Source organism: Terrapene carolina, unplaced genomic scaffold (assembly GCF_002925995.2).
Source record: "Terrapene carolina triunguis isolate 2854851 unplaced genomic scaffold, T_m_triunguis-2.0 Scaffold24, whole genome shotgun sequence".
Lineage (NCBI taxonomy): Eukaryota > Metazoa > Chordata > Testudines > Emydidae > Terrapene > Terrapene triunguis.
In genome coordinates this window covers 260,261-280,802 of record NW_020664375.1, presented here as the reverse complement: position 1 = coordinate 280,802, position 20,542 = coordinate 260,261, and the positions used below count along the sequence as shown (strand labels likewise).

General features: G+C 39.5%; 1 protein-coding gene across 1 annotated transcript in view; it reads left to right on the top strand.

Moving 5' to 3' along the window:
• Window positions 1–18,046, top strand: part of LOC112104190 (X-linked retinitis pigmentosa GTPase regulator) — a 96,149-nt gene extending 78,103 nt beyond the window's left edge. Inside the window, exons 14-17 of the mRNA XM_026650003.1 lie at window positions 8,249–8,440; window positions 8,920–8,959; window positions 12,647–12,753; window positions 17,302–18,046. Coding sequence (XP_026505788.1) covers window positions 8,249–8,440; window positions 8,920–8,959; window positions 12,647–12,753; window positions 17,302–17,529 — 567 coding nt within the window. The 3' untranslated portion in view covers window positions 17,530–18,046. The remainder of the gene's footprint in view (window positions 1–8,248; window positions 8,441–8,919; window positions 8,960–12,646; window positions 12,754–17,301) is intronic.
• Window positions 18,047–20,542: the final 2,496 nt, after the last annotated feature.

The following is a 20,542-nucleotide window of genomic DNA, read 5'->3' as shown; positions in this document are numbered from 1 at the left end:
AAAAGAGAGAGGGAGGAAGATAGTGTCTGATTTGCAAACTTGAGCACACCCTCTCCTCAGAGAAAATCTCTGAATTGGCTCCTGAGCTAGTTGGTCTCATATGTATACCCAGCACAATTCTTGTTTCACTTCCAGTGAGCAACTGCAGCAAATCAGTATACATAGATCTTGGTTTGGTTCAGTTCAGTACTAGCATCTCTTGGTGAATTCATTCTTACTATTACTTAACAGCTGTGTGGTATTAGGTCCAGAGAAACATAGAAGCAAAGTATAGATACCAGACTGCATGTAGGGGGAACATATCTGGACACTTATTTGACTTGGAGGGTTGGGATGTGGCTCAAGGAGGTGACATGGAGTATAACTTATCTCATGCTATGGACCATCAAGCACCATCTCCATTTTCAGCTGGTGATTCTTCAGAAACATAGCGTGTACTTGCCTGCTAAGAAGGCAGAAAACCTTCAGGACTGCTGAGAGAAGTAGTCTAGTTCATATCCTATGCAGAAGCTGTTGCTCTGCTCCTCAAGATTCTACACCAAGAAGGAAAGTCATGGTCGATTGGCTCAGGAAGACAAGCTTAGAACCTTTCGGTGCATCACAAGCCAGGTTGGAAGCCTACTGATGAACCTATTTGCATGCTAAAACCAAAAAAGGTACTACATGAAGAAGAGACACTCAAAAGCAGAGGCTATGGTTCCCTTATCTCAGAGGAGTGAAGTTCTAGAACAGGCTTCAAGACTGAGATTGTTAAGTTTATGGAGGCAGTGGTATGATGAGACTGCCTACAATAGCATGTAGCTGATCTGCGACTGCTAGCAGCAAATATCTCCAGTGGCTGGTGATGGGGCACTAGCTGGTGTTGGAGAAAAACAGAGTTCTCACTCTCAGGTTGGGTGCAGCAAGTCAGATACTTTATTTTCTCTAGCAATTGCGTGGCGGGAGAGAGCAGAACAAGTCTCTCTCCAGGTAAACAATTACAGCAAGCATTTATACTTTTTGTTACATTCAATAATGGGCGACAGCTGCTTTTTGTTTATACATATGTCCTCCTGATATCTTATTTTCCTCAACAATTTAGACTATAGTCTTCATTCCATACTTATCTAACACAAGGTCACAACAACTTCTCATACAGTTCTTTCCCACTCGCCTCACACAATCCTCGCTTCTACAAATCTCGCGTTATTAGGGTTACAGCTAGCCTGACTCTTGCTCACACAAGGGGACTGTTTGAATATGAAATCCCCTTCAAATCCCTGTCAGTTCTTTCTCTACTTCCACACTGGGGAGGGCTCTGAGTTACTACAGATAATTCTTTCCCAGGTGTCTGGATGGTGGGTCTTGCCCACATGCTCAGGATCTAACTGATCACCATATTTGGGGTTGGGAAGGAATTTCCCCCCAGTCAGATTGGCAGAGATCCTTTCGGGTTTTTGCCTTCCTCTGCGGCATGGGGGCACAGGTCACTTGCAGGTTTAAACTAGTGTAAATGGTGGATTCTCTGTAACTTGAGGTCTTTAAATCATGATTTGAGCACTTCAGTAACTCAGCCAGAGACTATGGGTCTATTACAGAAGTGGATGGGTGAGGTTCAGTGACCTGTAACGTGCAGGAGACCAGACTAGATAAATGATCATGATGGTCCCTTCTGACCTTAAAGTCTATGATCTATGAGTCTATGCCATCCCCACTCTACCCCCCCCCCCACTGAGAGTAATGATTTTAAAGAAGTTTGTGAAGGAACAGATCTTGGCGATCATAATCACCTTCCCATTAACCTTCAGGTCTTGGTTCACAGACCTGATTTTGATGTAACTAGAATCTCCTCTCAGATTCCTAACACAGACAAAGCATAGTGCAACAGGGACCTATCCTGAACCAATATCCAGCATATTATAACCCATCGTCTGGGAAGCTGAGAGAAAAGAATTACAGTCACTCATTCTAAGAAGGTGAATAAACACTCTCCTAGCCACTTGGAGGAAATTCTCAAATGATGTCTATGTCTCACTTGAGGTTTAGATGTTGGTGTTATAAGGGGTATACATCAGAGCAAAGTCAGCTGAAGCGAAGAATGTTCTGGTGTTGTTACAAGATGGCCTGACCATGGGGTTCAAGACCAACACATTTTGGAAAGACAGGTCACTGACTGCAAGAATGTTGCACTGTAATAAACCCATTAGAATCTCTCATCACCGTCACATAACAGATCTCTGAGGACCATTACTCTTATCAGTCCTCTGGCAATATGCAGATTCTGGTCTTGATTTGTGGGCTACAAGTCCTAATAAAACCACTTTTCAGCTTCACAGTTGGTAGGTCTCTTCCTCTTCTCAATGAAAGTATTTTGCCTACTGCATTGCCACCTTCTTGTCCAAGGGGGATTTGGAGCTTGGCATGCTCTCAATGAAACCCCAGTTACATGTTCTGCCAAAGGCAGTAGTCCTGTGAACTAACCAGGCATCCTTCCCCAAGACCACACCAATCTTTTGCATGTAATAGGAAGTGGTATTGTTGCCTTTCTGATTGAATACAAACATCCCGAGGAAGTATAAATGCATAAGTTAGATGTGAACAGAGCCTACAGAGGAATAAAGGTATATATAGCAAAGGCATTCAAAGCATCAGGTACAGCTCCTCTCATTGCACTCTGAAAAAAGCAGCAATTTTGTGGGCAAAGAGATTACACATCTTATGAGAAGGAGAGTCCATAAGGCTACTGCAGGGTCATCTGTTCACAGTTGTTCCAACACTCTAGGGCTGACATCCTCACCCATGCTGATGCAGTGTTTGGTAGAAGGGTGTTACTGAATGGGATGCCCCACCAATCTTGGAAGTTTCTTCTCAGTTCTGTATGGGTAAATTGAATCCTCCCTTCCTTACTATGGATGATTTGCTGCTTTCTGCGTCCCGTTGTGAAGAGTGTCTGACATGGAGGGGAGTGAGAAAGGGAAAATTCTGCCTTACCTGTGAATTTTTGTCCTAGGACCCTTTATGGAGATAGTCTGACCCTCACTCAGAGGATTGTACTATGTCCAGGGTTGTACCCTCCTCCCCTCTGGCTATTGCTCACTTGTTAAGTAGTTTGAAAGGAAAGGGGGTTCCTCCACCAAATCCCTCAATTTCATGTCAAGGCTGACATGTTGAGCCAAATAATAACTTTAAACTTTTACATAATTTAGTATTTGGAAGTTATGAGTCTGGAGAGTTCTTCCTGAGGGCTGGTCTTAAGCCTAGACTCAGAGCAAGGTCTGGCCTGCCTCTGGTTTCCATTGAGACTGGGAACAGTGTGAAATCTATCTGACACGGAGTGTCCTAGAATGAAAATTCAGAGGTAAGACAGAATTTTCCCGTTTGCGTGCTGAGGATCACACTGTGACACTCCCCAGGGGTGCCCAGGGTTTTGAGGCACCTTAGCATGTGGGCATCTTGTCTGTGCCTGCTGGGGCTAGGGTGACCAGATGTCCCGATTTTATAGGGACAGTCCTGATTTTGGGGTCTTTTTCTTATATCGGCTCCTATTACTCCCCACCCCATGTCCTGATTTTTCACACTTGCTGTCTGGTCACCCTAGCTGTGGCTCAGCTCCCTGAAACCACCAGCCTGTGGTGGCTTCTGCAGTGCTCTCTCTCTCGCTCTCTCTGGACAGGTTAGCGAAAGGCACACATCAACTCCCGAGCTCTCCGAGCATTCCTGGTAGTGTCCAGCCTCTTGTCCACTGGACACTCACAGTATTACCTGGCCCACTGTTCGCAAAGGAACAGTATGCAGCAGCTCATAAGATTCAACTCAACCACTTTGTTTAACACCACAGCACTTTGACATATTCAGTATGAAAACAAGGATAAGTTTATTGTCAAAGAACAAAGATTCAAGTGGTAGCAAGTAAGAACATTGGAAACAAACAGTTACATATAAAACAAAATCATAACATGCTTCCTGGAGACGAACCTTAACTAACAGGTTTACCTCCTGTCCAAAGAAGCTATCTCACCCGCAGTTTCTATCCAACATTTTCATCCAAGCTTATTTGAAGCCTCTCTTTCATTAAGAGAACGTGCTGTCTGTTTATTTCCTAGATGAAGGATTATAGGGTCTTTTTTTGTACTTTAGAGTCCCACAACCTTTGATGTGCACTTCAAGATAGGGTTCTGTTCCCAGCTGTTTGCTTCTTCTTGTTGCTTGTCTTTCTTTGAAGTTCTTACAATCTTCCATTAGCATTCTGTTCAGACTGGTGGAAGGGGACCCATTCTGAACTATATAATACTTAATTTACATGTAAACAGCTACCTAGATAAACTTTGCTTGTCTGACAGCAAACTTGTTTTTCACCTTTGCTGGTGGCCAGTCCCTAGACACAGAGTTTAAGAACATAATTTTCTGAGTGCGTAGATGATTTCTTACACAACATCCGCACATGCATTTTGCAATTATATTGATGATCAGTGTGACACTGACTTTTATTTGAGATGTCACATGACACACTTTGGTGAACTAGAATGTACATGCCAGACCCAAGAGATCCCTCTAACCCTTGTGCACCCTCTTGCTAGTTGGCATTAAGAGGTTGGTGGGTCACACACACTTAATGCAGTAACTCCTGAGACATGCCCATTTTCCACCTAAGACCACCCTCCTTTTTTTTTAAACTTTGTGCTCTGAAGACCAAGGGAGTAGGCCTATCAGGACTTTAATCTTCTATGCAGTTTGGAGAGGACTAGGTGTATGGGATGAAATTTACCCTTGTGAAATGGACCAGCACAAGACCTATGAACCACTTAATTACTCAAAATAGCACTAAAGTGGGACTTAAGTGCTGCATAGGCCTTTTGCTGTCCCATTGCACAGTGATGTATTACACCCTTACTGATGTATAGATTCATAGATTTTTAAGGCCAAAAGGGACCATTATGACCATCAAGTCGTACCTTCCACACAAGACATGGAATTTCACCCATTAAGTTCTGCATCAAGTCCATAACATCTGGTTGAGGTGGAGCATACCTTTTAGAAAGCCATCCAGTCTTGTGCATATGTGTAATCTCCTCTCACATATGCACTGGAGTACAATCACCTTATGCAATGTAGAATCACTTGAAGATCCAGGCCTGCATGTGTACCATACTAAAGATAAATAACACACCAATTTTACAGAACTGTGAGATGAAAACATTTCCAGTATTTTATCTGTAAATTCTTCCCCCCCACCCCAGAGCTGGCCTGAAAAAGGCAGCTTTTGCTGAACCCTTAGTATTTTTTTCCATTGCTTTATAGATGCTTGAATAAATAATGATATAGAAATTAAGCTGGTGTGTCAGAGACTGTTATTTGTAACTTGATGATTAATGTGTTCCTCAGTAAAAACAAAAAATTCAACAACAAAATCATACCCTTCTGAAACCTCTTGTCACTCTTCTCATATTTGTTCCAAAAGCCAGCAGGCATGATTCTTGCTGGTAGTTTGTCAACATTCTCAAACTGATGACTGCCCACTATGTAAGGCCCCTGTGGAATTCACAGTTGGCTCTCCATTTGCAATCTGCACAGCTTGCTGCCAGGAAACCTGACAATGATATGCGAGTTTGCAAGACCCAATAGTAATATAAAATATTACTTGGGGCTGGTCCTGCTTTGAGCAGGGGGTCGGACTAGATGACCTCCTGAGGTCTCTTCCAACCCTAATCATCTATGATTCTATTATAATGTAGGCAAAACAAAGTAGTGCATCTGTGGGCAATGGCTTTCACAGTACTTGATGGATAGATGAACTATAGCAAATCACTTGGGTTGCTTGTGATTCCCTTTTTCTTTTTTCAAGGTTGCGTATGGGGATGTTTTTTCATTGCCTGCAATGAAGACTGTTCTTATAGAACTAAATAAAACTGCAGTTGGAAAATCGGTTGGAGGGAGCAAACGGGGAGGGAATCTCAGTGCAGATTTTATGTTGGCAGAGTGAGCTGCAGTGCCCATTACAAATTCCATGGATCCCCAAAGGTCAGGTCCATCCACATCAGCAGAAGCTCCCCTGCCTTTCCCCTGTCTTCCTAGTAGTACACTTACCATACTGCTGTACTACCAAGGATTCCTCCTGGCCGTGACTGCCCATGACCACTGCTCAAATTTCATTCCCCAACAGAGATGGGGTTCAGTAGGAAAGTTAATACACTCCCAAGCTGCATTTCTCTTTCCAGCTAATCTCTGTGGGATCAGTGTGGGGATGATGTGTGTCCATACAGTCCAGCTTCCACCCTATATTCTCTCCCTGCCCAGAAGGCAAAGTGCCATCTGCAGGGTGTAGAGAGTGAGGGGGTTGCTGCTACAGAAGTGACTCCTGCACCTCCCACCCCCTCAATGTGAAAGTGGGGAGAGCCATGTATGGATCATGGGGGCACAGTCTGGCCATAGACATTAAGTTGACAAGCTCTGTCAGGTTATGAACACCACCACTCTAAAAAAGGCGGAATTATGCTGCTAGAAACTTACATTTTCTCTGTTTTGAAATAGTGAAACATGCAATTAGATAACATGTAAACTTGGCATATCCAAGCTTAGGATTTTATTATTGTTCAAAGGGAGCTGGCCTGATTCTGCCCTTAGATACATATGCATGCATTGACTTCAGTGCAAGCTGCATGTGTGTATGGAAAGTAGTGTTTTCAGCCTGGGGACAAGTCTCTGGGGGTGGGAGGGCACTAGACTAGTCCATGAAAAGTGAAGCAGTGGAAGTGTGGAAAGCTGCATGAAGTTGGATCCACTCTGATTGCTCTCTGCAAACATGCTGCTGTGGGTAAAGTGGTGGGCAGCTTCCTGAAATCTACCTACCCTTTCTGCTCCTGCAGCAGCCTCAAATACACCTGCTCATAACAGCAACTCATCCAAGAAGGCGCTCATCAGCACAAGCATTTGTGTCCACCTTCATGATATACAGCATGGCTGCAAGATCCCATGCCCCAGCCCCACAGAACCACCGATGAATGGCCTTTGCCCTGAGCAGCAAGTATCCACAGTGAGCTACTATGAGAGTGTAGCCAAAAAGGAGAGGAGGAAAAAAACAGAGAGAATGGACAGAAAATAGGAGAGACAGCAACTATGCCTGAGCATGAAGTGAGGGGCTACCAGGTGAGGAGTGCCCATCCACCAACCAATCAAAACAGGGCATCAAAAAAAAATCATAAAAGCTGGAAACCACTGATTTAAGTTACAACTGGGATCGTTGTGTTATGTTCAATAGCTCAATGAATGTTTCTGTGAAATGTTGCTTGGAATATCTAAATGTACTATAACAATGGGTAGCTAAACAACCATACAGTGCAAGGATGTAATACCATCTATGTTCTCTGGTGAAATGATAAACTGAGAGCAGAGCTCCGCTGATTTGTCTGTCATTAGAAGTCCAAGTTAGAATTTTAGATTAGGCTGTTATATGTTCATTGTAGATTTGCAATAGGAGAGACAATGTTTCTGTTTAAAAAAAAAAAAAAGTAACATTTCATGTTACCAAAACTGTATAACTAGCACAGCAAAGGTGATTGGACTAAATGATGTCATGTAAATCATACAATTTACTCTTTGTTTTCTTTGTAACAATTTTCACAGAGACATGTTCTTTGATGCAAATTGGTTTTTCATAATACTCCATGGTTATCGCAAAAATAAAAACGGTATTTGTAGAAAAGTCTAGATATAGTAAGGTGCTATACTGGGTTGAGATCAAACATGCTGTAAATGATAGCGTCTATAGGGAACCAGAGCATTCCATTTGCTGTGACTTTAGTATTTGAATCAACTCTCTGAAAAATAAACCTGGTATTTAACAAGTTCCTTTTCTTAAAGTGTTGGAAGCATTACCGATTTCATTATTCACACAGATATCAAATAAAAAGAATTATCCAGGATTTCCAAAAAAGCATTTGCATTCATTGTTTTTCTGTTGTAAGGGGACATGTTGTTCGTCAGAAAAAGGCTATTTCTGGCCACAGCTCCAGAATTAAGGCTGAGTTGAGTTTTGTACTTAAAGCAGGTATTAAAATAAGACTCCAAGGTCAGAGCCTAAATAAGGACTCATAGTACTCTGAAATAAAATGCTTTTGTCTTCTCATCTTTTCAGCTGCCTGTGAAGGGAACAGTTAGGGCCAGAGTATCCGAATCCATTCCAATATGAGGCGTAGAGCTGTTGTAGAGTATTGGTTGCTAGTGCTGCAGAACATTGTTTTAAATTTTTTTTATTTTTTCCATTTTGTCACAGGATCAAAAAACTTCTGAAGATGAAGAGACTGATAATGAAGAAGAAGAAGAAGAAGAAATAACAGACAAAGAAGAGGAGGAGGAAGAGGAGGGAGGCAGCAATGATGATGGGAAAGTGCATGAAAAAGAGGAACATGACAGTAAAACACCTGAGGGAGAAAGAAGCAATAACACCACTTCAGAAACTCCAGAGGTGAAGCACTTCTTTTAAATTGTTGTACGGTGAAGGAATTAACTGTATAATTCCTTATAACATGCATGCTGTTAAATTCCTGCGCTCAGCATTGAAAACTTACCCTCTATGTTTGAGTCCAAATTTGTTTTTCATTCGTATGTGGTTTTAATAGCAATAGGGGTGCAGTTATAATTCAGTTATTTTATTTTGTATCCAAAAGAAATATTCTGGAATGCTTTGTCTAAATAAATATATTTCCTATTTTTTTAAGATTAGCTACTTAGATGAACAGGCATGTTATTTTTTTAATCTTATTTCATCTTTTACCAATTAAGTAAGACCTACAATGGTACTATATTTTTTCTGGAATTATACTAATATAATAATGCATTATTAAAAAAAATACAATGAATTTCACACGCTGCAGTTAAATATAGTTTTTTAAAGGCTTTGAAAGTACAGTATACAGATTTAATTATTTTATGTATTATTTATAGGAAGAGAAGACCCCTCAAGAAGAGAAAATACTTCAGCAAGGTACAAAAACCTTCCATTCAGAATCTAACCATTACAGCTCTTCTAAATACAAACTACACATTTTACCTGGCAACATTTATATATGTATGTAGGTTATATAAATGTTAAATGATGCAGACACTTTGTAAGACATAAAAAGCAATGCTGTAAAGCCAGCAACACAGCAAAGTTACCAGTTTTATTTGCCTCCAAGAAAGAAATCTTTTTTTCCCCAAGATATTTTCGGGTGTGTAGTAGGGGAAGCTTATCATGGTGGCATGCTCCTTGCAGGAATATTCTGTATTTTTTTACATGCTTGTTGCCACAGGCAGACCATTAAAGGAGAAATCATTGAAGTTCTAGCTCACAGGTGGCAAACTGATTGTAGTGGCCGGTATCTGTGCTGACTGTTTGGGCACAGGAAACTTGTTGCCATGTGTTTCCTTGCCTCACCTTGTGGGGAATCTGTGTCAGACAGACAGATATCTTCTCTTCACCCCCTTAGCTGAGGGAGCACTAGAGAGCTTCGCACCCTGCCTTCTTTAGGTTTCCTTCTAGTAACTAGTATGCATGAAACTGTATGGGGAATACTCAGAAACAAAGGAAGAAATGAAATCTGTATGGTTATGAAAAGTGTAGGGTCTGATTAGCTGCCTGCCTTCATTACCACACTAGGGAAAAAGACAGGCTGCCAGTCATGGATTAATTAAAATGTTTTTTCAAAATTCTTGAAAAGATTATGGGTAACATTTTCAAAAGCACCTGAATGACCTAGGAACCTAAGTTCCACTTTCAAGAGTAAAATTTTTCAAAAGCCCCTGTATGCTTTTGCACTCATAAGTCTAGCATACCATCAGTTTCCTTATCTGAGGGGAGTTATTCCACTCCTACTGTCTGCTGAAATAGTAACTAAACTCTGCCAATTTTAAATCTGCAAGAGAGACATTATTGAAGCCAAATCTATTAGTTGTGCAGTGTCCTGAGCCAACTACAGGGAACTGATTGCAGAGATAGCAGTTAGGACTGGGGGGTTGCTGCATTGTTGTAATTGTTCAGCTGGAAAAAAGCAACAGCGGGAAAATTACAGTTCCAGTCAACATTTTGCCCATCTCTGGGAATTCTGGGAAATTCCACTTGCAGTGGTGCCCACCTCCACTTTACAATAGTAGTGAAGAGAGAGTCCACGAGTATAATGTGACAGGTTCCCCGAGGTACAACCTGGAAGTGGGGTACCGCTGAGCTCTCTGTCTTACCAACGTGGGCTCCCTCTCACACTGTGATTATGTGACAAGCTGCAAACCTCTCCAGGTCCTGCACTCACACAAACATTCACAGGCAGGGACACATACAGGTGAGTTACATGAATGCTTTCACCAGCCACTCACAATAGAGAGGCTCCAGCCAATTCCCCCCAGCTCCTCAGCTTAGGACCCCAGAGTTGTACCGTCTTGCTCTGGTCAGAAGCCTGACCAGTGTAAGTTTATTACCCAGTCCCTCAATGTGGAGAGGACAACACACCTGTTCCTGAGCAAATTTCCCTTTACGCTTCAAACAACACACTGTTTAGGTAAAAACTATCAAACAGATTTATTAACCACAGAAAGATAGATTTTAAGTGATTATAAGTAATACTGTACAGATCAAAGTTGGTTATCTAAGAAATAAAACAAATTTGCAATCTGAGTTCTATTAACTAGACAGGATTTCCAGCAGTGTCTCACCCTGATAGTACAAGCAGTTTACAGATCTTCCATACATAGGTTGAAACGCCTTTCCAGCCTGGGACAACCCTCCCCCATTCAAAGTCTTTTTCCTCCCGACCTCCTTCCAGGTGTTGAGTTGTGGGGGAATGAAGCCAAATGATGATGTCGCTTCCCCCTTTTATAGCTTCTTCCAGCTTACTGGAAAGATCCTTTGCTGTGATGGGAGTCAAACAGTCTCCATTGTGTATATGCCATCTCAGTGAGGTTCCATTGTATCGTTCCTGGGGTAATCCTTAAAAGTACATGTATTCCCCTTAATGGACCATCAACACCATCTGGCTTCTTCATTGTTGTACCTGAAAGGCTGCTTGTGGGTGTTCCCAACCTCACAACATATTTTAGTAGCACATACATAGTAAACTTCATAACTTCACATACAATGATAGCACAAACAATGCAACAGGATATTAATGCTCAGCAGATCAGGACTTTTAAAATGATGCCCCACAAGGCATACTTTGTGTAAAACACCTCATAATTCTATCACCATGGTAGATAGGGGGTGCTAGGGTGTTGCTTTGGGGTACAGATGTCCCAGGCTCAAAGTAACCCTATCCTTCCCTATTCATACACAGTGGACAAGGATAAAATAAAATATCAACTAAAGCACGATACCTTGTGTGGAGGGATCCTTATTTCCTGATTGCTTAGCATCATCTTTGAATCATCAGGCTCCCCTTCCAGCTAGTTCTCAGGCTCCAGGGCACACTCCTTTAAGTTCTTGGTGCGTGTGCTGTTCTCACCTTCCTGGCAGACGTTAATAAACCAAGAAACTGACTTAATTGGTATACCTAATCAGGTGAAATCCTAGCCCCATTGAAGTCAATGGCAAAACTCCCATTGACTTCAGTGGGGCCAGGATTTCACCCTACGTCTTCAAGAAAGGGGCAGACAATGCTGCAGCAATCCAGGTGCACTTTTCCTGCACCTTATTGTAACCAGGCCACCCGCCCCTTCATCACCAGCCCCTAGCATTGCATGGCATTGAGCAAAAAGGCCAATTCATAAGCCTTTTCACCACTTGGATGTAGCCCACTGTAAGTAGGAATCTATTTTCCTACCATCACCACTGAAAGGGATAATCATCTCAGATGAAATTTGGAATTGTTGGATAGTATGCAGCAACGTTGCTATAGTGAGCCTAAAGCTTTCTTACAGGTTTGAGAACATCAGGGAAGATTATGCTGTCCTTCGGAAAGATACGGGAATGTACATGTTGGAATGCAAAAAGGCGAACCTTTTTTTTTTTCAACTTCTGGAATAAAAAATGATTACTGCCTTGATGGAAATCAATGATGCATCATAAAGTAACACATCATTCCATCTAATTACAAAGAAGCTGGGGCATCTCTGTCCAATATTGTGGACAATAGGTAGCCCAGAACAGATCTTTAAATATTTTCCCAACCCCCAATAAATCTGGGGTTCTTTGATTCTAGCAGGAGGATTTATATCATTAAGGCTGGCATTAGAGGGTAATTTGGACATATGAAAATCGAGATGAATTCTATCCCTTTCTGTATTGTTGCTACAAAACAAAGACTCATGCTGAAATACAACTCTGGCACTAGGAGTCACTCTCTGCTGGTTAGGATATGTTTTCTAAATTCATGTGCAATACACTCTGTCTTCTGTTAACCATACGCAGTTGTAGGTGGATTAGTCAAAATATTTTACATATTTGCCAATGCCCTCAGTATTAATTTTGCTTTTGAAAATCAAACATCTGGGGTATGGTAAACAGATATAAATAGAAATGAGAAAAATTAAAACAGAATTGTTCAGGTTTGGCTGGGCATCAAGTTGAACTGAATATTTTATTCTGTCTGTTCCATTTTAGATGCAGAACTAATTTGTGTGTCTGAGTGTTAAAAATAATTAAAAGCACAGATCTCTTTTTGCAGCTGTGAAAAAAAGATTAATATAATGTTTTGTGTTGTTTTAGAGAGAGAAAATACCCCCGACACTCATCCTGAGAACAGTTCTTCAAGGGCAATTTCAGAAAGTGGTGATGATAGAATATCTGGAGGAATACTTGGAAGGACTAAAAAGGTAAACCACCTGAGTTTTCAGTTCTGTGTAATATGACTAATAATAAAATAATAACAATAGTGGTGAGCAGTTACTGAAATTTTTGATCCTTGTCCACACAAGTGAGCCCCATCTTCATAGCTGACTGAAAAGCCCCAGTGAACATCCCTTTGTATGTGCCGGCTACTGTTGAAGAGTATACATTATTGTGGATCATTCTTGGAATTGCAGAGGGCCTGAGAACCTTACTCACATTCAACAGTAACTTATTGCATGAGTGATTCCATTGACTCCAATATGCAGATAGAGAGGATAAGACATCATGTGAAAGCATTATGAGCCACGGCACCATAATGGAAGCAAGGCAAGAGGTTGAGACAGGGGAAATATCCAAACTTGGACTACTGATGGCAGGCTTATCTCTTAAGTATCCTACATTTGCTGTACATCTCACTTGTTTAGATATTTACTTTTTTGTGTCATACCATCTTGTAATATTTCTATATGTCCCATAGTGTGGTAGTGGTTTATGCTGCTTTTACACCAGGTTTTCCCTCTTCCTTTGGTTATTCCCTACTGTGACCATATTTTTAGTAGAGCCAGGAGTGAACCAGAGGCTAATCAGAGGAAGAGTGGACCTGATGGCATGTGAACAGCCTTAGGAATACTCAGGGTGGAGGTGGGGGTTCAGCACAGTACGACTGGTGAAGAACTTCTGGGTACGTCTACATGTGAGCCTCCCAACCCGGGTTCAATAGATTCGGACTTACAGGGCTCGTGCTACTGCGCTAAAAATAGCTGTGTAGACTGTGCTTGAAGTTGCAGCTTAGGCTGGATCTTGAGCTCTGAAGCCTAGGGAGGGGGCCCATGCTCCAACCCAAGGCATAACTTCAAAGGGCTGTCTACACAGCTGTGTTTAGTGCAGTAGCATAAGCCAGAATGTCTGGACCCCAGCCTGGGACTCTGACTGCCACGGGCTGTGTAGACACACTCTGTAGGGGAAAGGACAAGCAAAGGGAAAAGAGCTAAGAGACCAAAGAAGGAAGACAAACATGGTTTGAAGGGTGCAGAGAGAATACTGTCCCCTATTTCAAGGGCCTGTGTCCTATTTGCAGTGTTGGAAATGTAAAGAAGTCTGAGAAGACGTAGCCAACACATTTGACATACAGTATCTATTGCTATGGAAACACCCAGGTGAAATCCTGACCCCACTGAACTCAAATGATGGAAAAACACCCATTGACTTAAATGGAGCTGGGATTTTATCCCCCATGTTCAAAAATCTCCTCCAAAGCAGAAGACTGTAGAAAATAAGATAATATTATAACCCAGAAATCACACCATAAAAAATGGTATAAAGAAGCATTCTGTTAAAATTTTATTTGAATAAATGTTGCTTTGCTCCAAGCAACCAACCAAGTCTCACCTCCTTCCCCGACCCCCGGAGGTTTGACTTTTTGGGTATACGTCAGATACTGTGAGGGAGAAGTATTGTTGAAGTTGAAAACAATTCTGTGCCGGTAAAAGAAGGTTAAGTGGTTTTTATTACTGGAATCTCTTTGTCAGACACCTTAGTGTAAAAATACTTATAGATACAACGTACTGTATGTTTTAAAAGAAGTTTTCTATGGCTATGTTGTTCTCTGATTGAAGCTTAAAATAGGCTATTCTCTAAACTAATATGAATGCAGATAATATGAATAACAGCAGAATAGAACACTGTCAAAAGATAAGTATTGCCTGCTTGAAAAGTAAACCTCTTTACTCCAACCCCAGATTTTTAAATAACTATCTGTCTTTTCCAAAGTATTTTATACAGTTCCCAAAGAACATGCATATGAACTCTGAACCTTCTGACACACACAACTCTCCATATCCTGGCAAAAAAGCAAAAGGAAGTAGTGTTGTTTCATCAATTTCAACAGCTAGTTTAAATCAGATACAGGATTGCTTTCTTGTATAACTGACAGTGAATAAATTAGAGAACTTGTCTAGGATTTTTAGATTAACATTTTTTTAAAAGTGCAAATGACGAGCCTGATCCTGCAAACTCTTACTTACATGATTACTCATATTGACTTGAATGAGACTGTTCTTTGAATAATTAAGAGCTAATCTTTTTCAGGGTGTGCGGGGTCTATCACAGATTTAGGATCTGATTCAACTCCCGTTAAAGTCATTGGAAGTCTTTCTGATGACTTCAGTGAAAGTTGGATCAGGCCCATAATTCTTATCTGATCTTATACAACGTACCTCAAGAAGGAAATAATTCTCCACTTTGAGTTTTACTGAGATGAAAACATACGGAGTGGATATCCATGGAGTTCTTTATAGAGGGGACTACCTTACATGGAGCCTTGTAGGGTTGGAACTCATTTAAATACACGCTTAATTTTAAGCACATGAGTAGTCCCATTAACTTCAAAGTCTGTTGTCATTGACTTCATTAGGACTACACACATACTTAAAACTAAGCATATAACTAAATGGTTTGCCTTTGTTCATAACATATGTTTGCAGGATCTGGTTTTAAATTCTTAATAGGGCTTTATTCTTAATAAAAAAAATAATCACAATTAATCATGCTGTTTTAAACAATAACAGAATACCATTTATTTAAATATTTTTGGATGTTTCCTACATTTTCAAATATATTGATTTCAATTACAACACAGAATGCAAAGTGTACAGTGCTCACTTTATATTTATTTTTATTACCAATATTTGCACGGTAAAAAACAAAAGAAATAGTATTTTTCAATTCACCTAATACAAGTACTGTAGTGAAATCTCTTTATCATGAAAGTTGAACTTACAAGTATAGAATTATGTACAAAATATAACTGGATTCAAAAATAAAACAATGTAAAACTTTAGAGCCTACAAGTCCACTCAGTCCTACTTCTTGTTCAGCCAGTCGCTTAGACAAACAAGTTTGTTTACATTTTCAGGAGATAATGCTCCTTGTTTACAATGTCACCTGAAAGTGAGAACAAGTGTTCTCATGGCAGTGTTATAGCCGGTGTTGCAAAATATTTACGTGCCAGATGCGCTAAAGATTCATATGTTCCTCATGCTTCAACCACTATTCCAGAGGACTTGCATCCACGCTGATGACACGTTCTGCTCGATAATGATCCAAAGCAGTGTGGACCGACGCATGTTCATTTTCATCATCTGAGTCAGACACCACCAGCAGAAGGTTCCTTTTCTTTTTTGATGGTTTGGGTTCTGTAGTTTCTGTATCAGAGTGTTGCTCTTTTAAGACTTCTGAAAGCATGCTCCACACCTCATCCCTCTCAGATTCTTAAATCTTGGGTCGAGTGCTGTAGCTATCTTTAGAAATCTCAGATTGATACCTTCTTTGCGTGTTGTCAAATCTGCAATGAAAGTGTTCTTAAAACGAACAGCATGTGCTGGGTCATCATCCGAGACTGCTATAACATGAAATATATGGCAGAATGAGGGTAAAACACAGAGCAGGAGACATACAATTCTCCCTCAAGGAGTTCAGTCACAAATTTAATTAAGGCGTTATTTTTTTAACGAGCATCATCAGCATGGAAGCATGTCCTCTGGAATGGTGGCTGAAGTGTGAAGGGGCATACGAATGTTAGCATTTCCGGCACGTAAATACCTTGCAATGCCAGCTACAAAAGTGTCATGCGAACGCCTGTTCTCACTTTCGGGTGATGTAAATTAGAAGCGGGCAGCATTATCTCCCGTAAAGGTAAACAAACTCGTTTGTCTTAGCAATTGACTGAACAAGAAGTAGGACTGAGTGGATTGTAGGATCTAAAGTTTTACATGGTTTTGTTCTTGAGTGCAGTTCTGTAACAAAAAAAATCTCTCTATATATGTTGCACTTTCACCATGAAGAGATTGCATTACAGTTCTTGTATGCGGTGAATTGAAAAATACTATTTCTTTTGTTTATCATTTTTTACAGAGCAAATATTTTTAATCAAAAAATAATAATATAAAGAGAGCACTGTACACTGAGCACTTTTTATTCTGTGTTGTAATTGAAATCAATATATTTGAAAATGTAGAAAAACATCCAAAAATATTTAATACATTTCAATTGTTTAACAGTGCGATTAAAATTGTGATTGAGAGCAATTTTTTTTAACCGCGATTAATTTTTTGAGCCCTAATTCTTAAAACTGAAAAAATATTACAAATTTAATTTATTTTTCATCATTTATCCTGTTTGTTTACTTCTTGCAATTTTCTGAGTTTGGTCTGTGTAAACAAACTTGTGTTATTCATCAGTGTAAGCTCAGTTTCACTTTCTGGTTCTTACACACTTGGGCAATATGGCAATATTTGGGTTACAAATACTGCAAAGGAATGTTATCCATTTAACATTTTTAAAAGATCATGGAAACATTTATGTTTATATTATGTGTTGTAAAGGTGTGTTTTTTATTGTTATTTTACCAAACATAACTGTGTGGCCTAAGTTCATTTGAGAGTGCAACTTTTAACTTGTGTGCAGGCTTTTTTGTACATATTGAAAATCACTATTAATTGTCTAGGGGGGTAATATATCATCTTTTATTTTAGTTTTCTCTGTTTAAGCGAAAGTCGTTGACAAGTCAGAAAAATGTACATAACAGCAATGAAGGTAAATCTGAAAAGCCACTCCAAAGTGAAAAGGATAAAGGAAAGGAAGCAGATTTATCTGGTGATGACAGGAAAGACGAAAACCAAAATCACACGAGGGAGAATCCTAAGGAAACCACAACTAACCAGGGCAGAAAGACCAAGTCCTCTACTTGTGTAATACTGTAATGCTGTCAGAATATATATTTGAAAGGCTGCAAGCACATGTTGCAATTTATACTTGAAAACAATTATGACTTCTTATTGTTACTGATGACAGATTTTAAAAAAATAATTAAGTTGTTTGCCTTGGTTTTGGACTTGAAGACCATGGTTTTGGTATTTATTTCTTTTGATAATTTTAGTAATTGAAACTGATGAGCTTATCAGAATGTTACTGAAGTGTTGTGGCCTTAACTGTTCAGTGTTGTAATAATAAAAATATATTTTTGTATGTGAAAAGTTGGATTCAGGCATTTTAATAATTTTTGCTAAATAATTGTATCCTATGCTTGAATCTACACGGTACCACTTACAGTCTGATATGGTGCAAAGCTGTAAATAGCTACTGTAGTGTATTATTTGGTTCAACAACATAGCTAGGAATATTTAGAAATGAACATTATGAAGGGTATTGAGCCACTTAGAAATCATCTGTCTTGTTCCATTTTGAAATAGAAAAATAGCAATAAAACTCAACAGTATTTAAAAAGATAGGCTCTGATTCAGCAAGATACTGTAAGCATGTGTCTAGCTTTATGAATATGTATAGTTCCAGTGAAGTCAATGAGATGCCTAACTGCAAGTAATGTGTAATGTGCTTATGTACCTGGCCAAATCAGGGCCTTGCAGAAACACCACTCATTTCTGAGAGATGCTGAGTGCCTTCAACTCTTGTTGAAATCAGTGAGAGTTGTTGAGGGAATTCGCCTGAACATAGAATCAAGCCAACAGCAGGGCAGAATGAAATCAATTGTCAATATTGCCATTTTACCATTTCACTGGGAACCTATTCCTGCATCCTTGAGGACCCAAATCTTCACTGTACTTTAATGGAGGTTTTGTTAGCATACAAACTACGGTATCTGAGACCCTTAATTATGATTACATATGGTGGACATCTTGAAGTAAGCAAAACTTTATATTTAGTAAAGTAAATAAATTGATCATATAGACAAGGCTACTAAGATATTCATCCTTATAGAGCCGCTGATGCCTTGTCGAAAAACTTTGAAAAGCATTCTGTAGTATTAAGAAATCATTTGAGTTTATGTATAATTTTCTGTATTTTTCTTCCTTTTCATTTTATGAAGGACATTTTCAGGAAAACATTTTCATCATTAACAGTTCATGTGTTGCAGCTGCCTGCTTTCCACCTGGAGTTAATATCCTCTGTTTGGGACATCTGAATGAATTACTATGGGAAATATTGATGTTGCAAACAGATCATTATGGGCTAAATCCCTCTTGTTTTTCTCAGGCAAGTACTTTCAGTAGCTTCAATGGCTCTGCTCTAAGGGAGGAGAAGGGATTTGGCCCTCTCTCAGGTGGGGATTATGCAGAAGGAGCAAGTGAATGCTTCAGCCAATTTCCAGACCCTCAGTGGGATGCAAATGTTTTTTTCTTTCAGAATTTGTCATTTTTATTTGTTGTTTACATTTCTTATATTTAACACACAGTTCTAATTACCAAATTCATAAAAAGACAAGATTCCTTAAAATTGAGCTGCAAATAAATAAGAAATAAGAATGTAGTTTATTAATAAATGTAAAAACACATCCTGTCCTGTGATTAATCTGATCCCAGGATTGTGATTTCGTATTCAAAAGTCATTAGTTATTAAACAAAGATAAACATGTAACGTACAACATATAATATAAAACCAGAATTGTAGCCAAATTGAATCCTTTTCAAAATATTTCATAAGAGACAAGCTGATCTTTAAAAAACAACTAGGAAAAAGTTATTTAATTTCACTGACTTGTGCACACTTTTGAATCTGCCTTTGGCCCAACTTCACCCTGATTTATCTATTTTTCCTAGTTTCAGGGCTGCTTAGGCTTTATATAATCCTGTCACAAGTGACTAGAGCTGTTCTTAACCTAGAAATTGGTCCAACTGAATGCTTCGTCCGTATAAAGTATGGCAAATACCCAAATACTTTAATGGAGCCTCCTCTGGACTGCAGTAAGTAGCATCATATTAAAAGCCTGCATTCTGTGTCATCCTTTTCCAGAGTTAATTAAGATCCTGTCCTTTTGTTCTGCTATTTTTCCATGTGACAGCTTTGAGTTCTACAGATGTACATTAAATATGTTGTTTTCTTTCTAGCAAAATACATGGTGTTTACTGTTTTCCTCTTTTTCTCAGTGGACATTTGACTTCTGTTCTGCTTGGATAGGAAAAAATCTGAATAGGAAAAAATCTTGGAAGAGGAGTGATAAACTAAATGGTTTCCTTCAGTGAGTTGAAATTAGTTTTACATTTTTAAAGGGGGCTGGAATTGATCCCAAAGGAAGGTACCCTAAGGACTATTTCTTTTTTTAAAAGTGTGAGTTCAGTTAGGGAAGAGTAATTCTCTTAAATATGATGTTATTCTACAAGGGGAGGCTTCCTTAAAGCTATTGACACAGCAAAACACACTTGGAAGCACATTCTATTGTGATCCAATTACTTTGTATAGCATATTTTTTCTGTTCCCTTTTGCCCTTCCAAGTACAGTTACATGAAAACGGGATGTTTGCTGCCACAAAAGTCAAGACTCTAACAGGCAGTGTGCACTGATTAAAAATAAATGATTTTTCATCTTTAATAATACCACATATTGTATAGTTTACTGCACGATAAAAAGGATATTGTTCACTAAAAGGTATTTTGTCAGATAAATAATAGCAGAAGGTTCCATCATTGAAATGATTTGGAGCACTGCTTTTGTTTTTTACCATTTACCCTTATTTTCCAAAGCTAAGTATTTCAGCATAAATCACTATTCCTGGATTACATGGTTCTGGTTCATGCCAGTGGGATGGCTCTTAAACTTCATTTTTTTCCTAAAACTGACCATCAAAATTACCATGCAGTGGAGGTTGTGTGCGTCACAAGTATATAACTATAGCATCTCTATCTTGACAGCCAACTCTTTTCCTCCCTCTGGCCCCTGACCAGCAGTTAAGTTGCTCACTCTTAATCAATACTGTACCTG